Source organism: Nelumbo nucifera, chromosome 4 (assembly GCF_055504915.1).
Source record: "Nelumbo nucifera cultivar China Antique chromosome 4, China Antique-T2T, whole genome shotgun sequence".
NCBI classification, from domain to species: domain Eukaryota; kingdom Viridiplantae; phylum Streptophyta; class Magnoliopsida; order Proteales; family Nelumbonaceae; genus Nelumbo; species Nelumbo nucifera.
This window is the reverse complement of record NC_142652.1, coordinates 89,677,897-89,702,076: the sequence shown is the minus strand read 5'-3', so window position 1 is coordinate 89,702,076 and position 24,180 is coordinate 89,677,897. Positions and strand designations below refer to the sequence as shown.

The 24,180-nt window shown below is 39.4% G+C and overlaps 1 protein-coding gene across 3 annotated transcripts in view; it reads right to left on the bottom strand.

Annotated features, from left to right (window-relative positions):
- LOC104612087 (long chain acyl-CoA synthetase 7, peroxisomal) overlaps nt 1–24,180 on the bottom strand; it is a 117,060-nt gene that overhangs the window by 33,990 nt on the left and 58,890 nt on the right. For all 3 annotated transcript variants that reach the window (XR_016085130.1, XM_010279405.3, XM_088902393.1), the window contains exons 17-18: nt 15,035–15,158; nt 14,860–14,946 (exon numbers count right to left, since the gene is read on the bottom strand). Coding sequence is in view for 2 of the 3 variants with exons in the window: in XM_010279405.3 (XP_010277707.2) it covers nt 14,860–14,946; nt 15,035–15,158 (211 nt within the window). In the remaining variant the exon portion in view is untranslated. The remainder of the gene's footprint in view (nt 1–14,859; nt 14,947–15,034; nt 15,159–24,180) is intronic.

The following is a 24,180-nucleotide window of genomic DNA, read 5'->3' as shown; positions in this document are numbered from 1 at the left end:
CCAAACCTTTTCTTTTTCCTTTGTTTCTTCTTCTCTTCTCTTCTTCCTCATTTTTCAATTGGATTTATTGCCAAGATGGTATCAGAGCAAGGCTGTTGAATCTGGGCGACCAAGTTTTCTCTTCAAGTTGCAGAATCTGGGCAGAATAGAGGAATGAATCTGAGCTGATCAAATCAGATCCGCAACTGGTACAACCCTAAAGTTTTTTTTTTTTTCTTTTATTTCTTTCCTTGGTCATGTACCAAGTGGAGAACAAATGAATCCAAACCACTGAATGTCGACAGACTTTTGTGAGGGTTATACCTCTTTTATTTGTTGGATCGGGTGATCCTGTACCTGTGAAAAGGTGACTGTAGGTCACAGATGATCTGTTTTCTTTGCTCGTTAGTCTGATTTCATGTGTTAGGATCTCTCTTATTGATTAATGTTGTGGAACTTACTAGAAAACCAGTAGGCTGGGACTGTTCTTCATGCAGATCTGAAAATCAGTCTCGTCAAAGTTCTTCTTTGGAAATTGGTGCTGTTTTTTGTGCTCAGATTAAGTCCAGAACTGAATTGTTGTGTGTGGAGTTTTTGTCGATATAAGGAGTGATCCTAAGTTGAGAGTTTAGATCAAAAAACTCTGTTTACCATGTCGCCTAAGAATTCTGCTACTTCAGAGATTTCAGGGAGCCACAATGGAGTGGGGGAATGGATATGAATTTCCCCATGGCTGTTATTCCCTTTGATGGTCTGAACAACCTTGAATTGTATAGGAGAATAAAACTCTACATCACTGCTAGGGGGAAAATAGGATACATCAATGGGAGAGTGAAGGAACCGAAGAACGGAAGTGCTGAATATGATAGGTGGAACCAAGAGAATAGTATGGTGATGTCATGGCTCTTGGTTTCCATGCTGCCACAGGTAAGGAAGACATTTATGTGGGCTGAAACTGCTTGTGAGATATGGGAACAAGCAAAGTCCACCTATTCAGAGCAGAGACACTATGCCAAGATATACCATTTGCAAGCTGAATCCTCTACTTGCAAGCAAGGGGAGAGGAGTCTCTCGATGTACTATTCTGATTTGACATCGATATGGAAAGAACTTGATCACTACCAGAATGTGAATTGAAAGTGTGATGAAGATGCAAAGGCATATAAGTCACTTGTATCTCAGCAACGGGTCTTTTCCTTCCTCCTAGGGCTGAATCCTTCATATGAGTCCATCAGGGTGCAGATCTTGGGTAGTAAAGACTTGCCATTAATTTAGGAGGTGTAGGCCTTAGTGCAGTCAGAAGAGAGTAGAAGAAGTGTGATGAATTGTGCAAAGGGGGAGTCAGTTGCCCTAGCTGTCCGGGGAAATTCAAATACAAATGTCGGAGGTGCTTTTAAGAAAAGTGACTCTCAGAAGAGAACAGATGATAAGAGTAAACTTTGGTGCACTCACTGCCAGAAGACAAGACACACCAAAGATACATGTTGGGATCTCCATGGAAAACCTAAATGGGCACAGGATTTGGGTAAGAAGTCAACACCTGATCAAGGCAAGAAACCAAATCAGCATAATCAAAAAAAGTATAACTCAGCTAATATGGCATCTCAAGAGACTAGTCCATTGGTAACTCAGGAGATGCATCGAAATTCTGACCCTAAGGAAGAAATTATCAACTCCTTTCGTGACTATTTGGAATTGTATGGTAGGACTCTCCGCCAGATGGATTCTGGTCCTACTCCCTCTACCTCTTTCACGTCTACATCAGGTACGCTACCACTGCCTTCCATGTGTCATCTCATACCACTGGTTCTCCTTGGGTTATTGACTCCGGAGCCTCAAACCACATGACCGGTAAGTCAAATTTATTTCAGACATATAACCTTCTCTCTGGGAGAGATAAGGTAAGACTAGCTGATGGTTCTTTCTCTACCATAGCTGGACAAGGCACCATTCCTCTCCCACTCGGCCTTACCCTTTCTAATGTATTGCATGTTCCGAAATTACCTATAAATTTGCTGTCCATTAGTATTACTCACTCCTTGAACTGTTCAGTCACATTCTTTCCGTCTTCATGTGTGTTTCAGGATTTGACCTTAGGGAAGACGATTGATAGAGGAAGAATGGTGGATGGTCTCTACGTGTTGGAGAATAAAGCTGGTATTGTGGCTACAGAGTCCATGAGTTCGTCCAGTGAGAGTCAAGCCTATTTATGGCACAGTCGTCTTGGTAATCTTTCTTTTGAGTCATTAAAAGTTATGTTCCCAGAGTTGTTTTAGTCCTTGTTAGTGAGTTAGTTACAGTGTCAGACATGTCAATTGAGTAAACATTGTAGAAGTTCTTTTCCTTTGAGAAATAAAAGATCTGAATTTCCAATTCATATTGTTTATTCTGATGTTTGGGGCCCTGTTACTTTACCTACTAAGGCTGGATATAAGTACTTCATTACCTTGATTGATGATTATTCTATATACACTTGGGTTAACCCTATGCGATCTAAAGATAAAGTGCCAAAAATTGTGAAAGACTTTCAACGCATTGTGTTCACTCAGTTCCAAACCGAAATCCATATCTTCCAGTCGGACAATGCGAAGGAATACTTCCATAGTGATCTAACGGAGTTTTTTGCTTCGAGTGGGTCACTTTAACGAAGCTCTTGTGCCAGGACACCCCAACAAAATGGTGTTGCTGAATGAAAGAACTGTCACCTTCTCAAAGTAGCTCGTGGCTTATTAATTCATATGAATGTGCCAAAACATTTTTGGATGGATGCAGTTTTGTGTGCTACATACATCATCAACCGTATGCCATCTCGATTACTAGAGTATAAGGCCCCACATCAGCTTCTGTTTCCTACAGCCCCGTTGTCCACCATTCCGATGCGTGTTTTTGGGTGTCGTTGCTTTGTCCATAACTTGTCCCCTACTTGAGGTAAGCTTGATCCTCGGGCTATTCCTTGTGTTTTCCTTTGTTACCCTTTATGTCAAAAGGGGTATCGTTGCTATGATCCTACCTCTCGCAAGTACTATGTCTCCATCGATGTATCCTTCTTTGAGAATCAACATTTCTTCTCGGTTTCTCCTTAGTGGAGAGTAGGGATGAGGAGAAACAGGTAGCTCAAACTCAACTACCTCCTCTACCCGATCCTCCTCCATTCCGTGTCTTTCATTACTGCCATAAAAGCCAGCAGAGTTCAAGAGCCGTGGAACCTGACACTATGCAACCAACATCATCGGATTCGCCAGAGGCAAATCCTTCTCATCAGCCAGGTACACTTGCTCCTATTGATATGCCTGTTCACTCAATATTGATTCCCCTATCATTAATGATCTTGATGTTTCTATTGCTAAGAGAAAGGTGTTAGATCTTGTACCACTAATCATCCTATCTCTAATTTTGTGTCCTATGATCACATTTCACCTTCATTCCGTGCAATCCTCTTTTCTGTGGATAGTGTCCCCGTTCCTAAGAATGTGGTGGAAGCTTTATCCAAACCTGAATGGACAGATGCCATGCAGGAAGAAATTGATGCATTACACAAAAATGGCACTTGGGAGTTGGTGGATCTTCCTGATGGGAAGGAACCAGTGGGTTGCAAGTGGGTGTTCACAGTGAAACACAAGGCTGATGGAACTGTTGAAGGTACAAGGCTAGGACTGGTAGCAAGAGGTTTTACACAGGTATATGGAGTGGACTATGCAGACACTTTTGCTCCAGTAGCCAAGATGAACTCTATCAGGATTCTTCTTTCATTGGCAACAAATCTTGACTGGAACTTCACCAATTGGACATCAAAAATGCTTTCTTGAATGGTGACTTGGAAGAGGAAGTGTACATGACTGAACCTCCAGGTTTTTGTGCCAAAGGCAGTGAACAAAAAGTGTGCATGTTAAAAAAATCTTTAAATGGGTTGAAACAATCACCTCGGGCCTGGTTTAGTAAGTTCCACTTAGCGGTTCAACAGATAGGGTTCAAACAATGTCAGTCAGATCACACTCTATTTGTGAAAAAAGGTGAAGGGAAAATTGCAGCTCTAATTGTGTATGTGGATGACATAGTAATCACAAGATATTGGGAGGCTAAAATACAGAGACAAAAAAAATTCTTAGCCACTCAATTTGAGGTTAAAGATCTAGGCCCCTTACGTTATTTCCTTGGAATTAAAGTTGCTCGTTCTCACAAGGGCATCTTTATTTCCCAACGGAAATATGTACTAGATCAACTAGAAGATACAGGCAAGTTGGGGGTAAAACCAATTGATTCACCAATTGAATATAATCATCAGCTTGGAGACAGTCAGGGAGAGTTTTTGAAAGATGTGAAGAAGTTCCAAAGACTTGTAGAGAGACTCTTGTATTTGTCTATGACCAGGCCTGATGTTGCTTATGCAGTGCGTGTCCTTAGTCAGTTCAAGCACAATCCTAGGACAACTCACTTTGAAGCTACAGAGAGGATCCTTAGATACCTCAAGAAGTTTCCTGGAGCTGGTTTGTTGTTCCAGAAACATGGACACTTAAAGGTGGAAGTATATATTGATGCTGAATGGGCAGGGGTAGTTGATGACCGAAAGTCTACCAGTGGGTATTGTGCCTTTGTAGGAGGAAACCTGGTCACATGGAGAAGTAAAAAACAAAGTGTGGTGGCTAGATCTAGTGCTGAAGCAAAATATAGAGCGATGTCTCATGGGGTTGCTGAAATCATGTGGATAAGAAATCTGTTAGGTGAACTGGGTTTTGCAGTGAGCAACCCTATGTCACTCTACTATGACAATAAAGTTGCCATCAATATTGCTGCTAATCCAGTCCTGCATGATAGGACAAAACACATTGAAGTGGACAAGCATTTTATTAGAGAAAAACTTGTAAATGGAGAAGTGTGTACTCCATATGTCAGCTCAAAAGAACAACTTGCAAATATCTTCACCAAAGGTCTTCATCATGTGCGGCACAATGATTTGTGTGACAAGTTAGACATGATTGACATCTATGCTCCAACTTGAGGGGGAGTGTTGAAATAATTTAGTTATTTGTGTAAGGGTCAGTTTGGCTAGTTAAAGCCTTTTTTTTTATTTTATGTTATTGTACTTCACTTACAGCAGGGGCACAGGTGTCTTTTCCCTTCTTATTTCTATCGCCCTATATAATATAATAGAAGTTGGCGCCGCCAGCACTGTTCCATTGCTCCAAACCTTTTCTTCTTCCTTTCTTTCTTCTTCTCTTCTCTCTTCTTCCCTTCTCTTCTCTTCTTCCTCATTTTTCAATCGGATTTATTGCCAAGAGGTTTACAAAAATTGCCCATGGTTCGGTTAATCGAACCGTGGACACCCCTACCTGCACCCTCTTGATTTTTGATATCTACAACTTCTATAGCTTGAAATTCTTCTTCTTTAGATTCATCCTCAACTTCCACTCTAGGATAGTGTTGGAAAACGTGGGGTTACTGGTTCAGATCTGAAAATAGAATTGTATATATTCCTAGGATTGTGGAAGGAATGATTTAGAAAGTTTTTCTTTCTATTTCTTTCATTCTTTTTTTGTACTTTCTATTTTCACTTCTTTCTATTTTTTCTTCTTTCTATTTTCTTTTCTTTCTTTCTATTTATTGCAGCAGCTTACTGTATAAATATGCCAATTGGCAATAGAATGAAATATATCAGTATTCTACCATTCCAAAACATGGTATCAGAGCTCTAGGTTTGTCAACCTTGAGATTTTTTTTCGGCCTTCATTGCCAGTTTTTTGTGTTTTTCTCTTCTGGCCTTCAGTGGTGATATGTAACCAGAAGTGTTCCTTTATTCTCCTTTCCTGCTGGCCTTATTTTTCCTCCATTAATAATGTCCGACATGACTGCAACAAGTGCTCCTGTCCAAACCGATGAAGGAGCAACAAGTTCTCATCCTCACACTGGTGATTTGCAGAATATTCAGGCAACATATAGACTGAAAGGCCAGAATTACTTGAAGTGGTCACAACTAGTGCATACCTATTTGAAGGGAAAAGGAAAAATTAGTCACCTCCTTGGAACAGGACCAAGGTTGGGCAAGCCAAATTTTGATGCTTGGGACGAAGAGGACTCCATGATTATGTCATGGTTGTGGAGTTCAATGACACCGAGATCAGTGATACTTGTATGTTTCTTCCCTCTGCAAAGGCTATTTGGGATGTTGTCCGACAAACCTATTCCGAAGCCCATGACACTGCTTGTGTCTATGAGGTCAAAGTGAAGACAGTGGCGGCCAAACAAGGGAGCAAGAGTGTTACAGAGTAAGCAAATCTGCTGCAAAATTTATGGCATGAGCTTGATCATTATGGGGTTCTTGAGACAAAGTGCACAGATGATGTTGTAATCTTGAAGAATTTTATTGAAAGAGATAGGGTGTATGATTTTTTGGTCGGACTGAATGCTGAATTTGATCAGGTCCGAATACAAATTCTTGGCAAAGAAGAAGTGCCTCCATTGAATGAAGTCATAGCCCTTGTCAGAGCTGAGGAAAGCCGTCGTGGAATCATGCTTGAGCCTAAAGATCCCAAAGGTTCAGCCATGGTGGCAAAGGGAGGAAGTTACAGTGGTTCAAAGGGTGAGAACAATCACAACTTGGCTCGTGACACAACCACCCGTGACTCTAACGATAACCTCTGGTGCACCTATTGCAAGAAGCCCAGACACACGAAAGATCGATGCTGGAAACTTCATGGGAAACCTCCCACATCCAGCAAGGAATGGGGAAATCGAAGAGTTTCAAAAGGAGTTCAACAGGCCCATAATGTCTCCACAACCCCGCAGCAAGAACACTCAAGTCAGGGACCATTTAATGATAAAGAAATTGAAAGGCTAAGGAGCTTCCTAAAATCCTTGAAACCAGGAAGTGGTTCTACCTCTCTTGCTCTCTCAGGTGAGTCTTTATCTCTAGGATTACATGCCTCGGCTAGTGTTTTTCCATGGATTCTTGATTCTGGAGCTACTGACCACATGACACCCTCTTCACTACATTTTCTCACCAATACACCCTGTCCAAGTAATAGAAAAATTTCTGTTGCTGATAGTTCTTTCACCACAATGGCAGGGATTGGGAATATTCAAATTACTCCATCCCTATTACTTAAAAATGTGCTTCATGTTCCTAAGTTATCCACTAGCCTTATCTCTATACATAAACTCACCCAGGATGTGAACTGCAATGTTGTGTTCTTCCCTTCTTACTGTGTATTTCAGGACCAGGTTTCGGGGAAGAAGATTGGACTTGCTAAGGAAAGAGATGGACTCTACTACCATGAAGCAACCAGCAAACCATCTCACATTGTTATGCATGTCACACATGAGTCATTCTTATCTACCTCCAATAAAGATTTAATTTGGCGTCATCACTTCCGTTTTGGTCATCCTTCATTTCCTGTTTTAAAAACAATGCTTCCTTCCTTGTTTAAAGGAATTGATGTTGAAACCTTTCATTGTGATGTTTGTGAACTTGCTAAGCACAAAAGGGTTTCTTTCCCAATCAGCAATAAAAGATCTTCAACTCCTTTTTATTTGATTCATTCGGATATATGGGGCCCTTTTCAAATTCCCAACATTACTGGTTCTAGATGGTTCGTCACCTTTATTGATGATTGCACTAGGGTCACATGGATTTTTCTTCTTAAGTCTAAATCTGATGTGGGTACGATTCTTCCCAACTTTCATAACATGGTCCAAACTCAGTTTGGTGTGAGAATTAAAAGGTTTCGATCTGATAATGCTACAGATTATTTTAATCAGAATTTGTCCCCATTTTTTCAGAAAGAAGGCATTGTGCATGAATCCTTCTGTGTTAACACTCCCCAACAGAATGGGGTAGCTGAGAGAAAAAATGGCCATCTTTTGCAAACCACCCGAGCCTTTCTCTTTCAAAATCAGGTGCCAAAACAATATTGGGGGGAAGCTGTCCTTACTGCTGCCTACACCATAAATAGACTACCATCTAAAGTTCTTGACAACCGAAGCCCAATACAAGTCCTTTCTCAATTTTACCCTGATATTCGAGCCTCAAATAATCTCACACCAAGAATTTTTGGCTGCACTGCCTTTGTTCATGTCCATAATAAGGGAAAATTAGACCCACGAGCAATCAGGTGTATCTTCTTGGGATATTCCCCAACTCAGAAAGGTTATAAATGTTATCATCCAACCATCAGAAAATTCTACACCTCCATCGATGTCACATTTGGGGAAGGAAAATCTTTTTTCACTCAACCTTATCTTCAGGGGGAGCTCTCATTAATGGAAGATAAGGCTTCGGATCTACTCTCCTTAGATGTAATACCCTCCTCACAGACATTCAATCGTCAAGAATCACATCCCTCTAAGTCACATTCCTCTGAGCCCCACATTCCCGAGTCTCAACAAGAGTCAAACAACCCGACCATTGAACCAAATTCGGACACTGTTAACCCTACGAATGATGTGCATGATAATGTGAGATATATGCAGGTTTACTCTAGGAGGAAAAATCCAAATCCTCAACCTGTGCAAGTCCAAGATTCAACTCCTAATCCTAGAACTGAGGGATGCTCAAAACCTGAACCTACACCTTCACAGTCTGAGTATGAGTATGAGTATGACCTACCTATTGGACTGAGAAAAGGAACCACAGAATGTACCAAACACCTATTGTACCCTTTAGCCAAATATGTATCATTCCAAAGATTCTCTAAATCCCATAAAAGTTTTCTAGCCAGCCTTAACACCATTCCAATTCCTAATACTCTAGCCGAGGCACTTTTTAATAAGGAGTGGAGAAAAGCCATGAGAGTGGAAATGGAGGCATTAGAAAAAAACAACACATGGGAAGTTGTGGATCTACCAAGAAACAAGAAGACGGTAGGTTGTAAATGGGTGTTCACAATTAAGTACAAATCTGATGGGTCATTAGAAAGGTACAAAGCACGCCCGGTAGCCAAGGGATATACACAGACTTATGGGGTAGATTATCCGGAGACTTTTGCCCCAGTAGCTAAAATGAATACAATAAGGGTGTTACTTTCGTTGGCTGCTAACTATAATTGGGATTTGCAACAGTTTGATGTAAAAAATGTGTTTCTCCATGGTGATCTAGAAGAGGAGATATACATGGACATTCCACCGGGTTTTGGAGAAGGCATTAAAGGGAACAAAGTTTGTCGATTGAAGAAAGCACTATACGGTCTCAAACAATCTCCGAGAGCATGGTTTGGAAGGTTTACGAAGGTAATGCTGAGTACAGGTTACAAGCAAAGTCAAGGTGACCACACATTGTTTATCAAACACACAGCTTCAGGGGGAGTTATTGCACTATTAGTCTATGTGGATGATATAATCGTTACTGGGAATGATAAAAAGGAGAAGGAAGCATTGAAAAACTACCTTGCCAGAGAATTTGAGAAAAAAGACTTGGGGAGACTAAAGTATTTTCTCGGAATTGAAGTTGCACAATCTAAACAAGGCATCTTTATCTCTTAACAAAAGTATGTTGTTGATCTTTTGAGAGAAACAGGAAATATGGCATGTAAACCAGCTTCCATGCCTATAGATCCCAATCATAAACTTGGAGAAGCCAACGAGAATGCAAGTGTAGACAAGGAGATGTTCCAAAGACTAGTTGGAAAACTCATTTATCTTGCACATACACGACCGGATATTGCATATGTTGTAAGTGTAATAAGTCAGTTTATGCATAATCCTAAAGAAGTTCATTTGCAGGCTGCTCATCGAATTCTGCACTATTTGAAAGCCAATCCAGGAAAAGGAATTTTATTCAAAAGAAATGGGGGACTAGCTCTTGAAGCATATACAGATGCCGATTATGCAGGATCTCCTGTAGATAGACGGTCCACTTCTGGTTACTGTACCTTTTTAGGAGGAAACTTAGTCACTTGGAGGAGTAAGAAGCAAAATGTAGTGGCTCGGTCAAGTGCAGAGGCAAAATTCAGGGCTATGGCACAAGGAGTGTGTGAATTACTCTGATTGAAGATAATTTTAGAAGACTTGAAGATTCCACGAGAAGAGCCTATGAAACTATATTGTGACAACAAGTCAGCCATCAATATTGCTCACAATCCTGTTCAACATGACAGGACGAAGCACATCGAAATTGACCGACACTTTATAAAAGAGAAACTGGACAGCAAGTTGATTTGCACTCCCTATGTGTCTACAAAAGGACAACTGGCCGATGTACTTACTAAAGGGCTCAATAGTACAGACTTTCGGAGAATTATAGCCAAGCTGGGAATGGAGGATCTCTATTCACCAACTTGAGGGGGAGTGTTGGAAAACGTGGGGTTACTGGTTCAGATCTGAAAATAGAATTGTATATATTCCTAGGATTGTGGAAGATTGATTTAGAAAGTTTTTCTTTCTATTTCTTTCTCTCTTTTTTTGTACTTTCTATTTTCTCTTCTTTCTATTTATTGCAGCAGCTTACTGTATAAATATGCCAATAGGCAATAGAATGAAATATATCAGTATTCTACCATTCCAAAACAGATAGGCATCAACTTGCATGGAATCATCTACTTCTTTTCAATTTTGTACCTTCTTCCCATTGACTACCAAGTTATTTAGCGTAACCTTTTACTTTTTTTGCTCGGAATTAGTCAACTCCATATATAGATCATCATGAAGTTTTGTGGGATGTACTTTTCTTGAAAACACTTCTTCATCTCTGCCCATGTACTAATTGGATCATCGCCTCTTTTTTCTAGTCATTGCTCAAGTGTTCTCCACCATACAATAGCATGACCCATCAACTTCATGTGCGCAAATCTAATCCTTTGTTTGTCAAACATAACATGCCAATCAAAATATTCTTCTAGTTCAGCAATCCAATCAAAGAATGCACGTGGATCATCTCCTTTGAAATCTGGCATTTCCCATTCTCTTCTAACATGTTTGAAAACCTTACTCCCGTAGCTAACATTATTAGATCTGTTTTCTTCCAACATCTTCTCAAATAAGTCAACCAAAGACCCTTCATATGGTTCAAAAACCCAATCATCATTGATTTTCAACTTGTAAACTTGCTTAGAAGATACCTAGGCCTATAGAATCGGTCACGTTGTGAAAACATAGTGAATAAACCATTAGCTCTGATACCAACTAATATAGGACCAGCTCAGTTCTAGTCCTTAGAGAATGTTTGGTCTTCTTCAACAGAATTTTATGGCTGTTGATGGCTGAATGGCTTCTTGAAGGAACAAGAGAGAAAATACTTAAGAATCACTCACAGGGTGCCTAGAATCACTCTAGTCATTGCTCAACAGAATTTTATAGACTCTAAACTCATAATAATCCTAGGAGTCAAACAGTTAGACTCATGATAGTCTTAGGAGTCAAACTATTAGACTTAATAATCCTAGTAGAACTCAAACTAAGCTGTCATATCATATTTCAATTCAAAGAATACTCAATAACTCTAATCCTACTTACGCAATGACTCTGAAATTTTAAACATAAACAAACTATAACTACACAAATTAAACCCTATCAATGGACCCCACAAAGAATTGCAAAATGACAAAAATACCCCTACTGTCCAAAAATACAGAAATACATAAAATTCCAATTTTGACTTCAGCTCCTGCATCAACTATATAGGAAAAATCAAATGCTAGTTTCTTTACCAGTTCTCAATCAAAGGGCTCATTAATGGGACTGATTGAAATTAGTCATATATTGGGTGAGTGTTCTTTTACTTCTTGATAGATGATATTCATAGAGGATGGTCAATAACAGCATCAATCCCAATTGGAAGGACTAATAATTAAGTCACCTTGAACACCACCACCTAGGAGCTGGATTAAGGATTTTGATGGATGTAGTCTATGGAATCCTGGTGAATCAGGTATAAGGGTGTATTTAAATATTTCAATTGCAACTCAAAACCCTAGTTCGACCTACCCTTGAGAAACTATTCTTCTCTTCTTCTCTATTGTGTTTTTTCTTGCAAAACATCAGAAAAATGCCACTCTAGGAGTTGGAAGTGCACATCGGCTGGAAACTTGTTGCAGGATCTACCTCACTATTCCACTACACCATCTTCAGTTGGGAGGATGATTTGAGATTGAATTTTGGGCGTGAGCTGCCACTCTAGGAGTTGCATATTGTGGTTTCCATATCAAAATTCAAATATGCTCTTTAATATAATTGAAATCAAATATGATCTGATCCAATCATCCAATGCTGGATCGATCCTAGGAGAATTCGATTCTCAATGTTTGGATTGTCAAAATTTTAAAATTTCAGCCACTAAACCCTAGCAAGGTTCGACCTTTTCTGTGTTTTAACAGTTCAATCAACAATGTCAACTCAAAACAACAATGTCAACTTTGATGGCAGTTACATAGGCAATCAAGCATCAACTGGGATGGAAGGGGTTTTTCGAGATTTAGAAGGGAAGGTGCTAGCCTTATATTCATGACCTGTGGCTAATGGTGATGCACTGATAGTAGAGTTGTTTAGTCTAATCCAGGGACTTAAATTTGCTACACAGTTTGGATTTCATAACCTGGAGGTGGAAGGGGATTAACAAGTGGTTATCTCATGGACAAGTAGTACCCAAGTCCCATGGATTTACAAGCATGCAGTCCAGAAATAGAAACTTTAGCAAGGGAGATGAATGTTTCCTTTAGATGGGTGAGAAGAACAGAAAATGGGATGGCGGATACATTAGCTAAACAAGGGACTGCTAGACAACAAATATTTTGGGCAAAACTCTAAAGTTTTTCTTGGTGGAGAATTTGCCACCTTGATATAATACCTTCAGTTTGAAATTAATAAAATTTCCCCTTATTGATAAAAAAAAAAAAAAGAAACAGTGTAAAAGATATTCTCCCCATGCCAAAACCTGTCCACTTACTCCATGGGCTGGTGAACCAGCAAGTGTGTTAGCAGAACAAAGAATCCAATGGAAGCTTGCACCCAAATCTGCTGCCAACTATCTTTCCTTGATTGATGCTTAAGTTTCCATGGTCCAGCCATTTCGCTTTTCATCCAGGATATGATGATTTTAGAGTTCCCTTCAACCATGATATCCTGAATTCTAGAAGTTGTTGCCAATCTCAGTAGAGAACAAGGTGCAAGAATGAGGTGCACAAGCATGTGTCGACTTCTACTTCTTATCTCCCTTTTTAGGTAAACTAATTCTAATGTAACTAGAATTATCCAAATCTGATTTGATTAGACCTCTAATTATATTAGTTATTAGAGAGATCCATACACAAACCCATATCCATATCCAACCCAAGCACATGACAACTTGTGACTAGTCTAACTAGCTAATGGGTTAAGGCCCATTATTTATGTGATTCACTAACATAACTGTTTCAAGTCTTATTGAGCTTGAATAATGTATGGCATGGGACCCACAAGGTCTTATAATGTTCCATATGAATTTGGCCCATGTAGGGAAAGCGCATGAGCCACCAGGTAAACCTAGTGAACCCCTGAGTCAAACGAAGGGCTTAGTATGGGCCCAACACTTAAGTTTAAGTGACTTGGTTTCGGCCACCCTATGAAGCCCAAGGATAATGGACTAACATAAGAAAAAATTCATCAACCCAAAATAATCAAACACTGCTCACAGGGAAGCACCTCTTCCCTAACTACTTAAGGACACTCTGCTCAAATGGATCCCAGGTATTTGACTTCAGAACAAGTTGAAATCCACTACCCAAACTACTTAGGTTTCCATTAGAGAGTGTTAACATTGATATTCTCTTTGTTTGACAAAGGGGTTGATCCTGTCACAATGATTATCACTTAAGTAGTATTCTAAAACTGCTCCAACATACCCAGGTATTTGACCCTAAGAGTATCTCACTAGTTGGTATATCAAAAGCAGCCCGGTCCAAAACCTAGTGCAATATCATTATCCAGCCTGGGGTTAAGTGCAACTTTCCAATTTTTGCCCCATTTGTCTCCAAGGTCCAAGGCATAACTGGAAATTGGACCTTGTTCAGTGTTTCTCATAAACACCCATTGACTGTACCTTGGACCTAACCCTAGCAACTAAGACAAAATGCCCCACCATTTTAGCAGTACATCAGTGTCAGCCTTGTCAGGATAGACTCCCCAAGTCTATCCAATGGTTGAGAACTTTCTCAACTAACATAAATCCCATAAATGTCCAATTTAAGGGGTAATACATAGAAAACACACCAATCACAAACATGAAATAATAATGATCTGCTTTAATTAATTCATAGAACTCAGTATACATCAATTTCATTGGAGCCAAGGGCATACACTGTATAATAGACATTACCACTTCCTTCCACTTTATCAGTATATCATTTAGTGAGAAATTTTGAAAGTCCTCCATGGACTTTACCAAGTGTACTACTTTTATTTTTACTACTACCAAGATTCCCAATTTTGTCCTACTTTTTCAATGAATATCGTTCCATTTCTTTCTTCTTTCCAAACAGTCCAAATCAAGGTAGTTCTTGCAGATTTCCACATCAACCTTGCTCTTTTTTTTTTTTTGTGGCTATCTCAAGAAGTTTGGATCAAAGAGACCCACCACATCTTGAGGAGTCCACCTGCAAACATTTCTTTATTTTGAGTGTCTTTTAGGAACATAAGGGGTGTAGTGTGTAAGTGTATACCATATAGAGAACATATACCAATACTCTTAATAAAAGCATATTCAGTTGCCAGTGAGAAAAAAGAGATCTTAAGATTGAGTTTAATAGTTTTGTTAGAAAATGTCATGCTTCTGACCTTTAGGCGTCAAATGATAAGTAAATGGGAAGTATTATATTTAGGTTTCATTAAATGTTAAATGTTAAATGCTTTTGTCCAAACTAAGTTTTGGCAATGTGATATGCATTCTTTTAAAGACTATGGAAAGAGATTGTTTGATCTCACCTATCAATGATCTTCAAGCGTCCTCCAGGCAACCACAACCCTATGTCTCCTGTATGCAGCCAATAATCTTCATCAATCATTTCTTGGCTGTCAAAATTCAGAAAATTGTCAAGAGAATCCATTTTTATGAATTTTTAAAGCACAAACAAGAAACAGAAAATTGTTGAGTAAGTACGTTTGCAATTCATCTTTATGGTAGCCTTTGAATACAATAGGACCCCTGACGCAGATTTCGCCTCGAGGATAGGGATGATCATCAGATGTATATTTCATTTCAGGAACATCCACAAGCTTTACCTCTGAAACAAGAGAAGAGGTCAATTCTTGGTTCTTTATGGAAATGAAATTAGTCAACATTTTCCAGGATTTACTATACTCAGATACACAAATGAATCAATTCATGCAGAGGAAAAAAGTTGAATAAATTACCATGCTCTAACCAATTGTCACACTTAGATTCTTCAGAAGCTTTATAAGGTGCCAGTCATGAGAACACAACATGGTTGTGGGTATGTGATTATGAGCAAACAGCACTTCATCTTTATGGTAGTCTTTTAATCGTATTATGTTATGCCACTTTCAGTTGGTTCATTTGTCCTTTTAGTCTATTATTTCCTAAGTTATTTAAAAGTGTTAGTTTGTCTAATTTTTATTGTGAGTTGTGTTAATTTTCAAAGCATTATAGAAATTCTTATTCTTCAAATAATAAAAGATCTGAATTTCCATTTGACATTGTGCATTCTGATGTGTGGGAATCAGACCATATGCCTTCTATGGGTGATCACAAATATTTTCTCTTGCTTATTGATGCTTTTTCCAGATATACCCTTTTTGAAACATAGGATACATAAGGAATGGAATGGGGGACTAGCGTACCATGAGAGTGAAACAAGTCATGAACAAAACAGCAACAACCAAAGGTACAAACCAAAATAGATAACAATGGAGACTTGGGGAAGAGAATCTGTTGTGAGGCCTTAAATTGAAGGATCTGTGTGGGCATATGATTGATGTTGTAATATGTTATGTACTGCCACAGGATATTTTTGGTATTTTTCCATTCTTTTATTGTAATCTGTCGCCCTAAGTATAAATACTAATTTAGGTGCTGCCTGCCATATAGTTTTGAAAATGAACTCTTTTCTTCTCTTCTCTTTTCTCTTCTCTCTCCTATTCTCCTTTCTTCTCCCTTTTTCTATTTTTCTTTTCTTTCTTCTTTGCTGGACTACATGGTAACAGAGCACTGATCTGGGCTTAGACTTCTCAGATTGAGTTTTTCATCTGAAACTCACCTTTTTTGATTGGAAGAATAGACAAAGCCTCATTGGACTGAACTAGACACATGTTCTATCCTTTTTTTTCCTTTCCTCTCTTGGTCATTGTACCAAGAAGAGGTTCTGTAGTGTTGTGGTCGCAGCCGAATGCAGTTAAATAGCATTCTTTGAGATTACTGCTGTACTCCAGGTATATACTGTTACATTCATATCTCAGTGTGTGATAGCTGTGAATGTCTCAATTTGGCGTTAATAATTTTCATTAAATTATCAAAATGTCTCAATTTGGAGTTGTAGGGGCTGGTTGTCTCCTTGTTATAAGCTGTTGTTCATTTGGCTAGGGTTTTCTGACCTCAGTCCTGTTGAACTAGCTTTTTGAAGCCGCTTTTTATTCAAAGGTGGTTGAAGTTCTGTTGTTCCCTTTGTTTGGAGTGTTGTCCACTGCCCGTGTGGCTAGTTGGACCATTATTTATTCTTGTAACTGTGCTATAGAGGAATAGAACCTCAGTTTCTCAGCTCTTTCTTGGGAAATCAGCAGTGAAACAGTGTCTAATGACTGCTGAAGATTCAACATCCTCCAGTATTACTTCTCCTCAAGCAACCCTTAATGAAGGGATGGATAGCATAAATTTTTCTCTGTCTATCACTCCCTTTGATGGACTAAATTACCTGGAGTGGCCCAAGGGTATTAAACTGTATGTCATGGCTTGGGGAAAGGCTGGTTACATAAATGGTCTTTCCTTTCCAGGAGAGAGAAGAGAGAAGAAAGATACGAAGAGAAGAGAAGAGAAAAAGTATTTGAGAGTCAAAAACTGAAGCTGGCGGCCCCCAGCTTCCTATTTGTATTAACATGATGTAAAATAAAAGAAACAGAAATTACAAGTATGCCCCTAGTGGCCCACCCTAATAACAAGAACTTACACAAAGAAAAGAACATGCTGACAGCATCCTAGACTGAAAGCACCCTAACAGCAGAAATAAATAAATAAATAAATAAATAAAAAAAAACTAATTCTAACAACACTCCCCCTCACGTTGGGCTGAATATATCTATCATGCCCAACTTGTCACACAACTCATTATGCCGCAAGTATGGAAGCCCTTTTGTGAGAACATCAGCTAGTTGTTCCTTGGAGTTGACATAAGGAGTACAAATTTCTCCCTTCTCCAGTTTCTCTTATGAAGTGCTTGTCCACTTCAATATGCTTGGTCCTATCATGTAGGACAGGATTGCTAGCAATATTTATAGCTGCCTTGTTGTCACAGTAAAGAAACATAGGATTGTGAATAATTATCCCAAGTTCCCCTAGAAGATTCTTCAGCCAAAGTACTTCAGCAACCCCATGTGCCATAGCCCTATACTCCGCTTCAGCACTTGACCTTGCAACTACACTTTGTTTCTTGCTTCTCCATGTCACTAGATTTCCTCCCACAAATGTGCAGTATCCACTTGTGGACTTTCTATCATCCACAACACCTGCCCAATCAGCATCTGTATAGACTTCCACCTTCAGATGAATATGTTTATTGAATAGCAACCCTGTTCCTAGATACTTCTTCAAATACCTAAGAATCCTCTTTGCTGCCTCCATGTGTGGTCTCTTAGGGGAATGCATGAACTAGCTTAGGACCCCAACTGAATAAGCAATGTCTGGACGTGTCATGGACAAATAGAGCAACCTTCCCACTAACCTTTGAAACTGTTTCACATCTTTCAGAGGTTCATCATCACAATCACCCATTTTATGATCTACATCCATAGGAGTATCTATTGGCTTTGCTCCTAACTTGCCTATGTCTTGTAACAGATTAAGGACATACTTCCTTTGAGAAATAAAGATGCCCCTTTTTGAGCAGGCAACATCAATTCCAAGAAAGTACTTTAGTGTACTTTATGAGCTAGGAACGTCTTCAACCTTTGTATTTCTGAGCTCCAGTTTCCTGTAATGATGATATCATCCACATACACTATCAATACAGCAACTTGTTCCTGACATCTCTTCACAAAGAGAGTGTGATCAGACTGACATTACTTGAATCCTACTTGCTGGGCCACCATATGAAATTTACTGAACCACGCCCTGGGAGATTGTTTTAAACCATAGAGAGACTTTCTCAGCTTGCACACCTTATTTTCACTCCCTTTGGCACAAAACCCTGGGGGTTGAACCATGTACACCTCCTCCTCCAAGTCACCATTTAAGAAGGCATTCTTTATATCCAACTGATGTATTTCCCCAATCAAGGTTTGCAGCCAATGATAGAAGAACCCGAATTGAGTTCATCTTAGCTACTGTAGAAAACATCTCATCATAGTCAACACCATAGACTTGACTGTACCCTTTTGCTACCAACCTTGCTTTGTACCTTTCAACTGTCTTGTCCGCCTTGTGTTTCACTGTAAACACCCACTTGGACCCTATTGAGTCCTTCCCCCTTGGAAGATCCACCAACTCCCAAGTCTGGTTCTTATGGAGAGCATTAATCTCCTCCTTCATAGCATCTGTCCATTTAGGGTATTTTAAAGCCTCTGCAACATTTCTAGGTATAGGTATGTTATCAACTGTAGAGTTTGTGATACTGCAATTTAAAGAGTTTGTGATACTACTAATGGAAAGCAGATTGATGGGAAGTTGAGGAACATGCAAAACATTATTCAAGTTAAGTCCATGAGGAAGGGATATTGATCCTTGGCCTGCAATGGAGGAGAATGATCCATCTGCAAGTCTCACCTTATCCCTTCCTGACAAAAGTTTATAAGACTGGAAAAGGTTTGGCTTACCGGTCATGTGGTCGGAGGCCCTGAGTCAATGATCCAAGGGGAATCAAGGGCAGTGGATACATGGAAGGCAGAGGCCACATTACCTGATGTAGACGCAAATGAAGTAGAAGGGGTACCAGTGACTAAACTGTCCATCTGGCGCAAGGCCCTACCATATGGTTCCAAGTGATTTTGGAAGGAATTCATAGTATCTTCCTTGGGGTCAGAACTAGTGAAGTACTCTCGAGCAGTACCAGTCAACACTCCACCAGACTAAGTATCTTGGGTTGCCACATTTGCCACATTATGTACTGTATTAGGTTTCTTTTGACCCAACACCTTACCCTATTCTTGGTTCTTTACAGCCCACTTTGGCCTCCCATAGAGATCCCAACATGTGTCCCATGTATGTCTTGAATGTCGGCAGTGGCTACAGAACAACTAATCCTTATCATCAGTTTGCTTGGAGTCATTTTCCTTTCCCATATTGTTACCACCCATTGCAGCGAATGCCACTTGTTGCTCCCCCTCAGTTGTAACCATCACACTCCTACTTTCCTCAGATTGAACCAGAGCATAAACTTCTTGAACTGAAGGCAACTCTTTACTCCCTAAAATTTGAACTCTAAGAGGCTCATATACGGGGTTTAGTCCCAACAAGAAAGCAAAAACCCGTTGCTGAGAAACCAACTTCTTATAGGCTTTAGCATCATCATCATGTTTCCATTGTATAACTTGATAGTGGTCCAACTCCTTCCATACTGAAGTAAGGGCTGAATAATAGGTTGACAAACTACGGTTCCCCTGTTTACAGGTTGAGGATTCAGCTTGTAACTGGTAAATCTTAGCATGGTGCCTCTGCTCAAAATAAGTGATTTTGGCCTCTTCCCATATTTCACTAGCGGTGTCTGCCCACATAAAGTTCTTCACATCAGGTTCCATGGCTGCCAGAAGCTAGGACATCACCATACTGTTCTCTTGGTCCCACCTATCATGTTAAGCTGTCCCATTCTTGAGTTCTTTCACTCTTCCATTTATGTACCCAGCTTTTCCCCTGGCTGTTATGTAAAGTTTTCAGCTCCCATACCAGCTGTACTACGGGTTGATGTAACCCCAGATGAGGCAGAATCATCATTTTCCATTGACAGAAACAAAGGCTATAAGACAAATCTTAAACCACAGGTGCACAAGACGACTTCAGTTATCATTGGTCTATGCACAACACACATCACCAATCGCAGCACATACCTGTGACAAAAAAGGGAATCACACATCCCTGTACAGCACCTGTACGAAGGTGCAGTTCCAAGACTGAGTCTTCACAGAATCAGCCAAAAGAAAGAGAGCCTTCACAGCATCGGCCCCCTCCTACTAGTGTTACCTTGGTGCTACAACCAAGGAAGAACCCAGAAAAAAAAAAAAAAAACAGCAACAGTTGATGGTTCTGATCGGTCCTATTAGGGTTCCTGCCTTTCACTGTCCATGAGACAGAAAACTGGGTGGAAGGAATGTGATTCAGAGGAGAAAATAGATTCCTATCGCCCAGAGTTATGCTCTGATACCATCTTTTCTTTCCAGAAGAGAGAAGAGAGAGAGGAGAGAAGAGAGATACGAAGAGAAGAGAAGAGAAAAAGTATTCGAGAGTCAAAAATTGAAGCTTGCGGCTCCCAGCTTCCTATTTGTATTAACATGATGTAAAATAAAAGAAACATAAATTACAAGCATGCCCCTAGTGGCCCACCCTAATAATAAGAACTTAAACAAAGAAAAGAACATGCTGACAGCAACCTAGACTGACAGCACCCTAACAGCAGAAATAAAAAAAACTAATTCTAACAACAAATGGGAAAATTAAAGAACCAAAATCTGGTACAACTGAGCATGATAGATGAGATCAAGAGAACAATATGGTTATGTCATGACTTTTGGGTTCTATGCTGCCCCATGTAATGAAAAACTTCATATGGACTGATACAGATTGTGAGATTTGGGAATAGGTCAAGGCAACCTACTCAGAACAAAGACATTATTCTAAGATCTACTAACTTCAAGCAGAATCATCTACTTGTAAACAAGGAGACCATAGCCTATCTACTTACAATTCAGCTCTTACCTCTATATGGAAGGAGCTGGACCATTATCAGACCATTGAACGGAAGAATGATGAGGATGCTAAAGCTTATATAAAACTTGTCTCTCAGCAACATGTGTCTGACTTCTTGTTGGGGCTGAATCTAGTTTATAAACCTCTTCCGGTGCAGATTTTGTGAAGAAGTGAACTTCCCTCCATAAAGTAGGTATATGCCTTGGTTCAATCTGAAGAATGTAGAAGGAATCTGATAAATGCTTCCCAGGGGTAGCAGCCAGTTGCCCTAGCTGCAAGAAGGGGCAACACTGGAATGAAAAAGGGTGACTCAAGAAAAAATTATGACAATGATAGACTGTGGTGTACTCATTGCCAAAAGCCTAGACACACCCGGGAGACCTGTTGAGAGTTAGTTGGAAAGCCCAAGTGGGCAACCAAAACTCAAGATAATTCAAAGAAGCCTACTTGGAAGAAATTTACTTATGCAAATCTAACCACTCAAGATTCTCAATCAAATAACTTGACTATTGATACTTCTCAAGAGCATTATGTTGGTTCTGACCCTAAGGAAGAAATCATTAATTCCTTCAGAGATCACTTGGAACTGTATGGTAGGACCTTGGATAGATGGATAGGTCAGCTCCTACCCCCTTTACCTCCTTTGTGCCTACATCAGGTAAAAGTGCTTTTGCATTCCATGTGTCTACCTTCGTTCTAGATTCCCCTTATCATTGACTAGTAAGTCAAATTTATTTCAGGCTTACAATCTTCTCTCTAGTAGGGATGAAGTGAGACTAGGAGATGGATCCTTCTCCAACATTTCTGGTCAAGGATCTATCTCTCTTCTAGATGGACTTGTTTTACCCCATGCTCTCCATGTTCCCAAACTTCCTATTAACTTACCATTCATTAGTAGTATTACACAATCTCTAAATTGTTGTGTAACCTTTTTTCCCCGTTCTTGTGTTTTTCAAAATTTGGCCTCGAGGAGGACGATTGGTAAAGGATACATGGTTGATGGCCTCTACATCTTGGAGAATAAAGTTGGTCATATAGCATTAGCTTTGGTGAGTTTTTTATGTCAGTCTATGAATCAGTCTGCTAAAAGTCAAGTGTGGTTATGGCATAATTGCCTTAATCATTTGTCCTTCGAGTCTTTGAAATTTATGTTTCCTAAACTATTTAAGTTTGTGTTTGTTTCTGGTTTTCAATGTCAAACATGTCAATTAAGCAAACATTGTAGAACAAATTTCCCTTCATACTGTGTATTCTAATGTTTGCAGCCCAATGAACATACCCATTGAGGAAGAAATCATTAATTCCTTTCCATGTTGTGTTTCAATGTCAAAAGATCCATTTTTGCCTTTCCATGCTATGTACTCTGATGTTTGGAGCCCAATGAACATACCCATTGAGGGTGGTGGATATAAGTATTTTATCAGCCTCGTTGATGATTATTCCAGATATATTTGGATATATCCTATGCATTCCAGAGAAGAGGTACTTAGAATTGTGAAAGAATTTCATTGCATGATTTTTACTCAATTTCATATTGAAATACAAATTTCCCAATCAAATAATGCAAAAGAATACTTCCATCATGACCTAGCAGAATTTTTTTGCATCACATGGATCTCTTCATTGTAGCTCTTGTACCAAAACACCACAACAAAATGATCTTGCAAAAAGGAAGAATTGTCATCTTCCTGAAGTTGCCCGTAGTATGATGTTACACATGAATGTTTCTAAGTGGTTTTCGGTTGATGTTGTAATGGTTGTGGCTTATGTCATTAATTGCATGTCATCTTGTCACCTACAATACAAGGCTCCACATTAGCTCTTGTTTCCCCAATCCCCTATGTTGATCCTTCTTTGGGGCTAATGCATGTCCCTTAGGTGGCTAAGTGGGACATTCAATGATAATGTGTCCATGTTGTTTGCAAAGGTGCATGTATTCTTCTTTTTGCAATGGGAAACCACGTGGCCAAATTCCTTACACTCATAAAACTAAACCTGAGACAAATCCCTTTTGGGATTAGACTTGTAGTAAGAAAAACAATTTCAACACCAGTATCATGTTTCCTATCTATGGTAGACTGAGTAATAATTCTTGTTTCTTCTCCGAGGAGCTCTCCCAAGATAGAATCCAGACTAGGCAAAGTATCCCTACTCAAAATATTTGACCTAATCAACTCAAATTCAGACCTCAAGTGCATGAGAAAATGCGTAATATTTCTATTATCAAAGTGTTCTTTCATTATTTTAACACAACAAGCTGTCAAAGACTCCCCCAGATGGACCAATCCATATTCAGTCCACAAATTTACAAACCCGGCATAGTATTCCTATATTCTCTTCTCCCCTTAATTGTAGGAGAAGATTTCAGTTTCAATTTGGCACTATCTAGATAGGTTTGGTTTCTGATAAACCTTCTCCATATAGTCAAACATTTCCTTGGCTGTTCTTAAACCACTCATCGGAATGGCAATATCTATCTCAATCGATCCAAGAATCCAAAAGACAATTCTAGCATTGTCGATTTTCCACTGTTTTAGTACTTTACTGTCTAACTCATATGGTTTGGGTGTTGAACCTTCTTCATATAGTCAAACATTTCCTTGGCTGTTCTTAAACCTCTCATCGGAATGGCAATATCCATCTCGATCAATCCAAGAATCCAAGAGACAATTCTAGCATTATCAATTTTCCACTGTTTCAGTACTTTACTGTCTAATTCATTTGGTTTGGGTGTTAAACCTTCTCCATATAGTCAAACATTTCCTTGGCTGTTCTTAAACCTCTCATCAGAATGGTAATATCTATCTCAATCGATCCAAGAATCCAAGAGATAATTCTAGCATTGTCGATTTTCCACTGTTTCAGTACTTTACTGTCTAATTCATCTGGTTTGGGTGTCGAACCTTCTCCATATAGCCAAACATTTCCTTGGCTGTTCTTAAACCTCTCATCGGAATGGCAATATCTATCTCAACCGATCCAAGAATTCAAGAGACAATTCTAGCATTGTCGACACTGTTTCATTACTTTACTGTCTAATTCATCTGGTTTAGGTGTTGACCCATCAATATAGCCCCACAACCCTTGTCCTTCAATGAAAAACTGAAAATGAAACTTCCACATGGCATAATTACTTCCATTAAACTTAACTGGAAAAATTTATCTTCTATCTAAAGCCATCA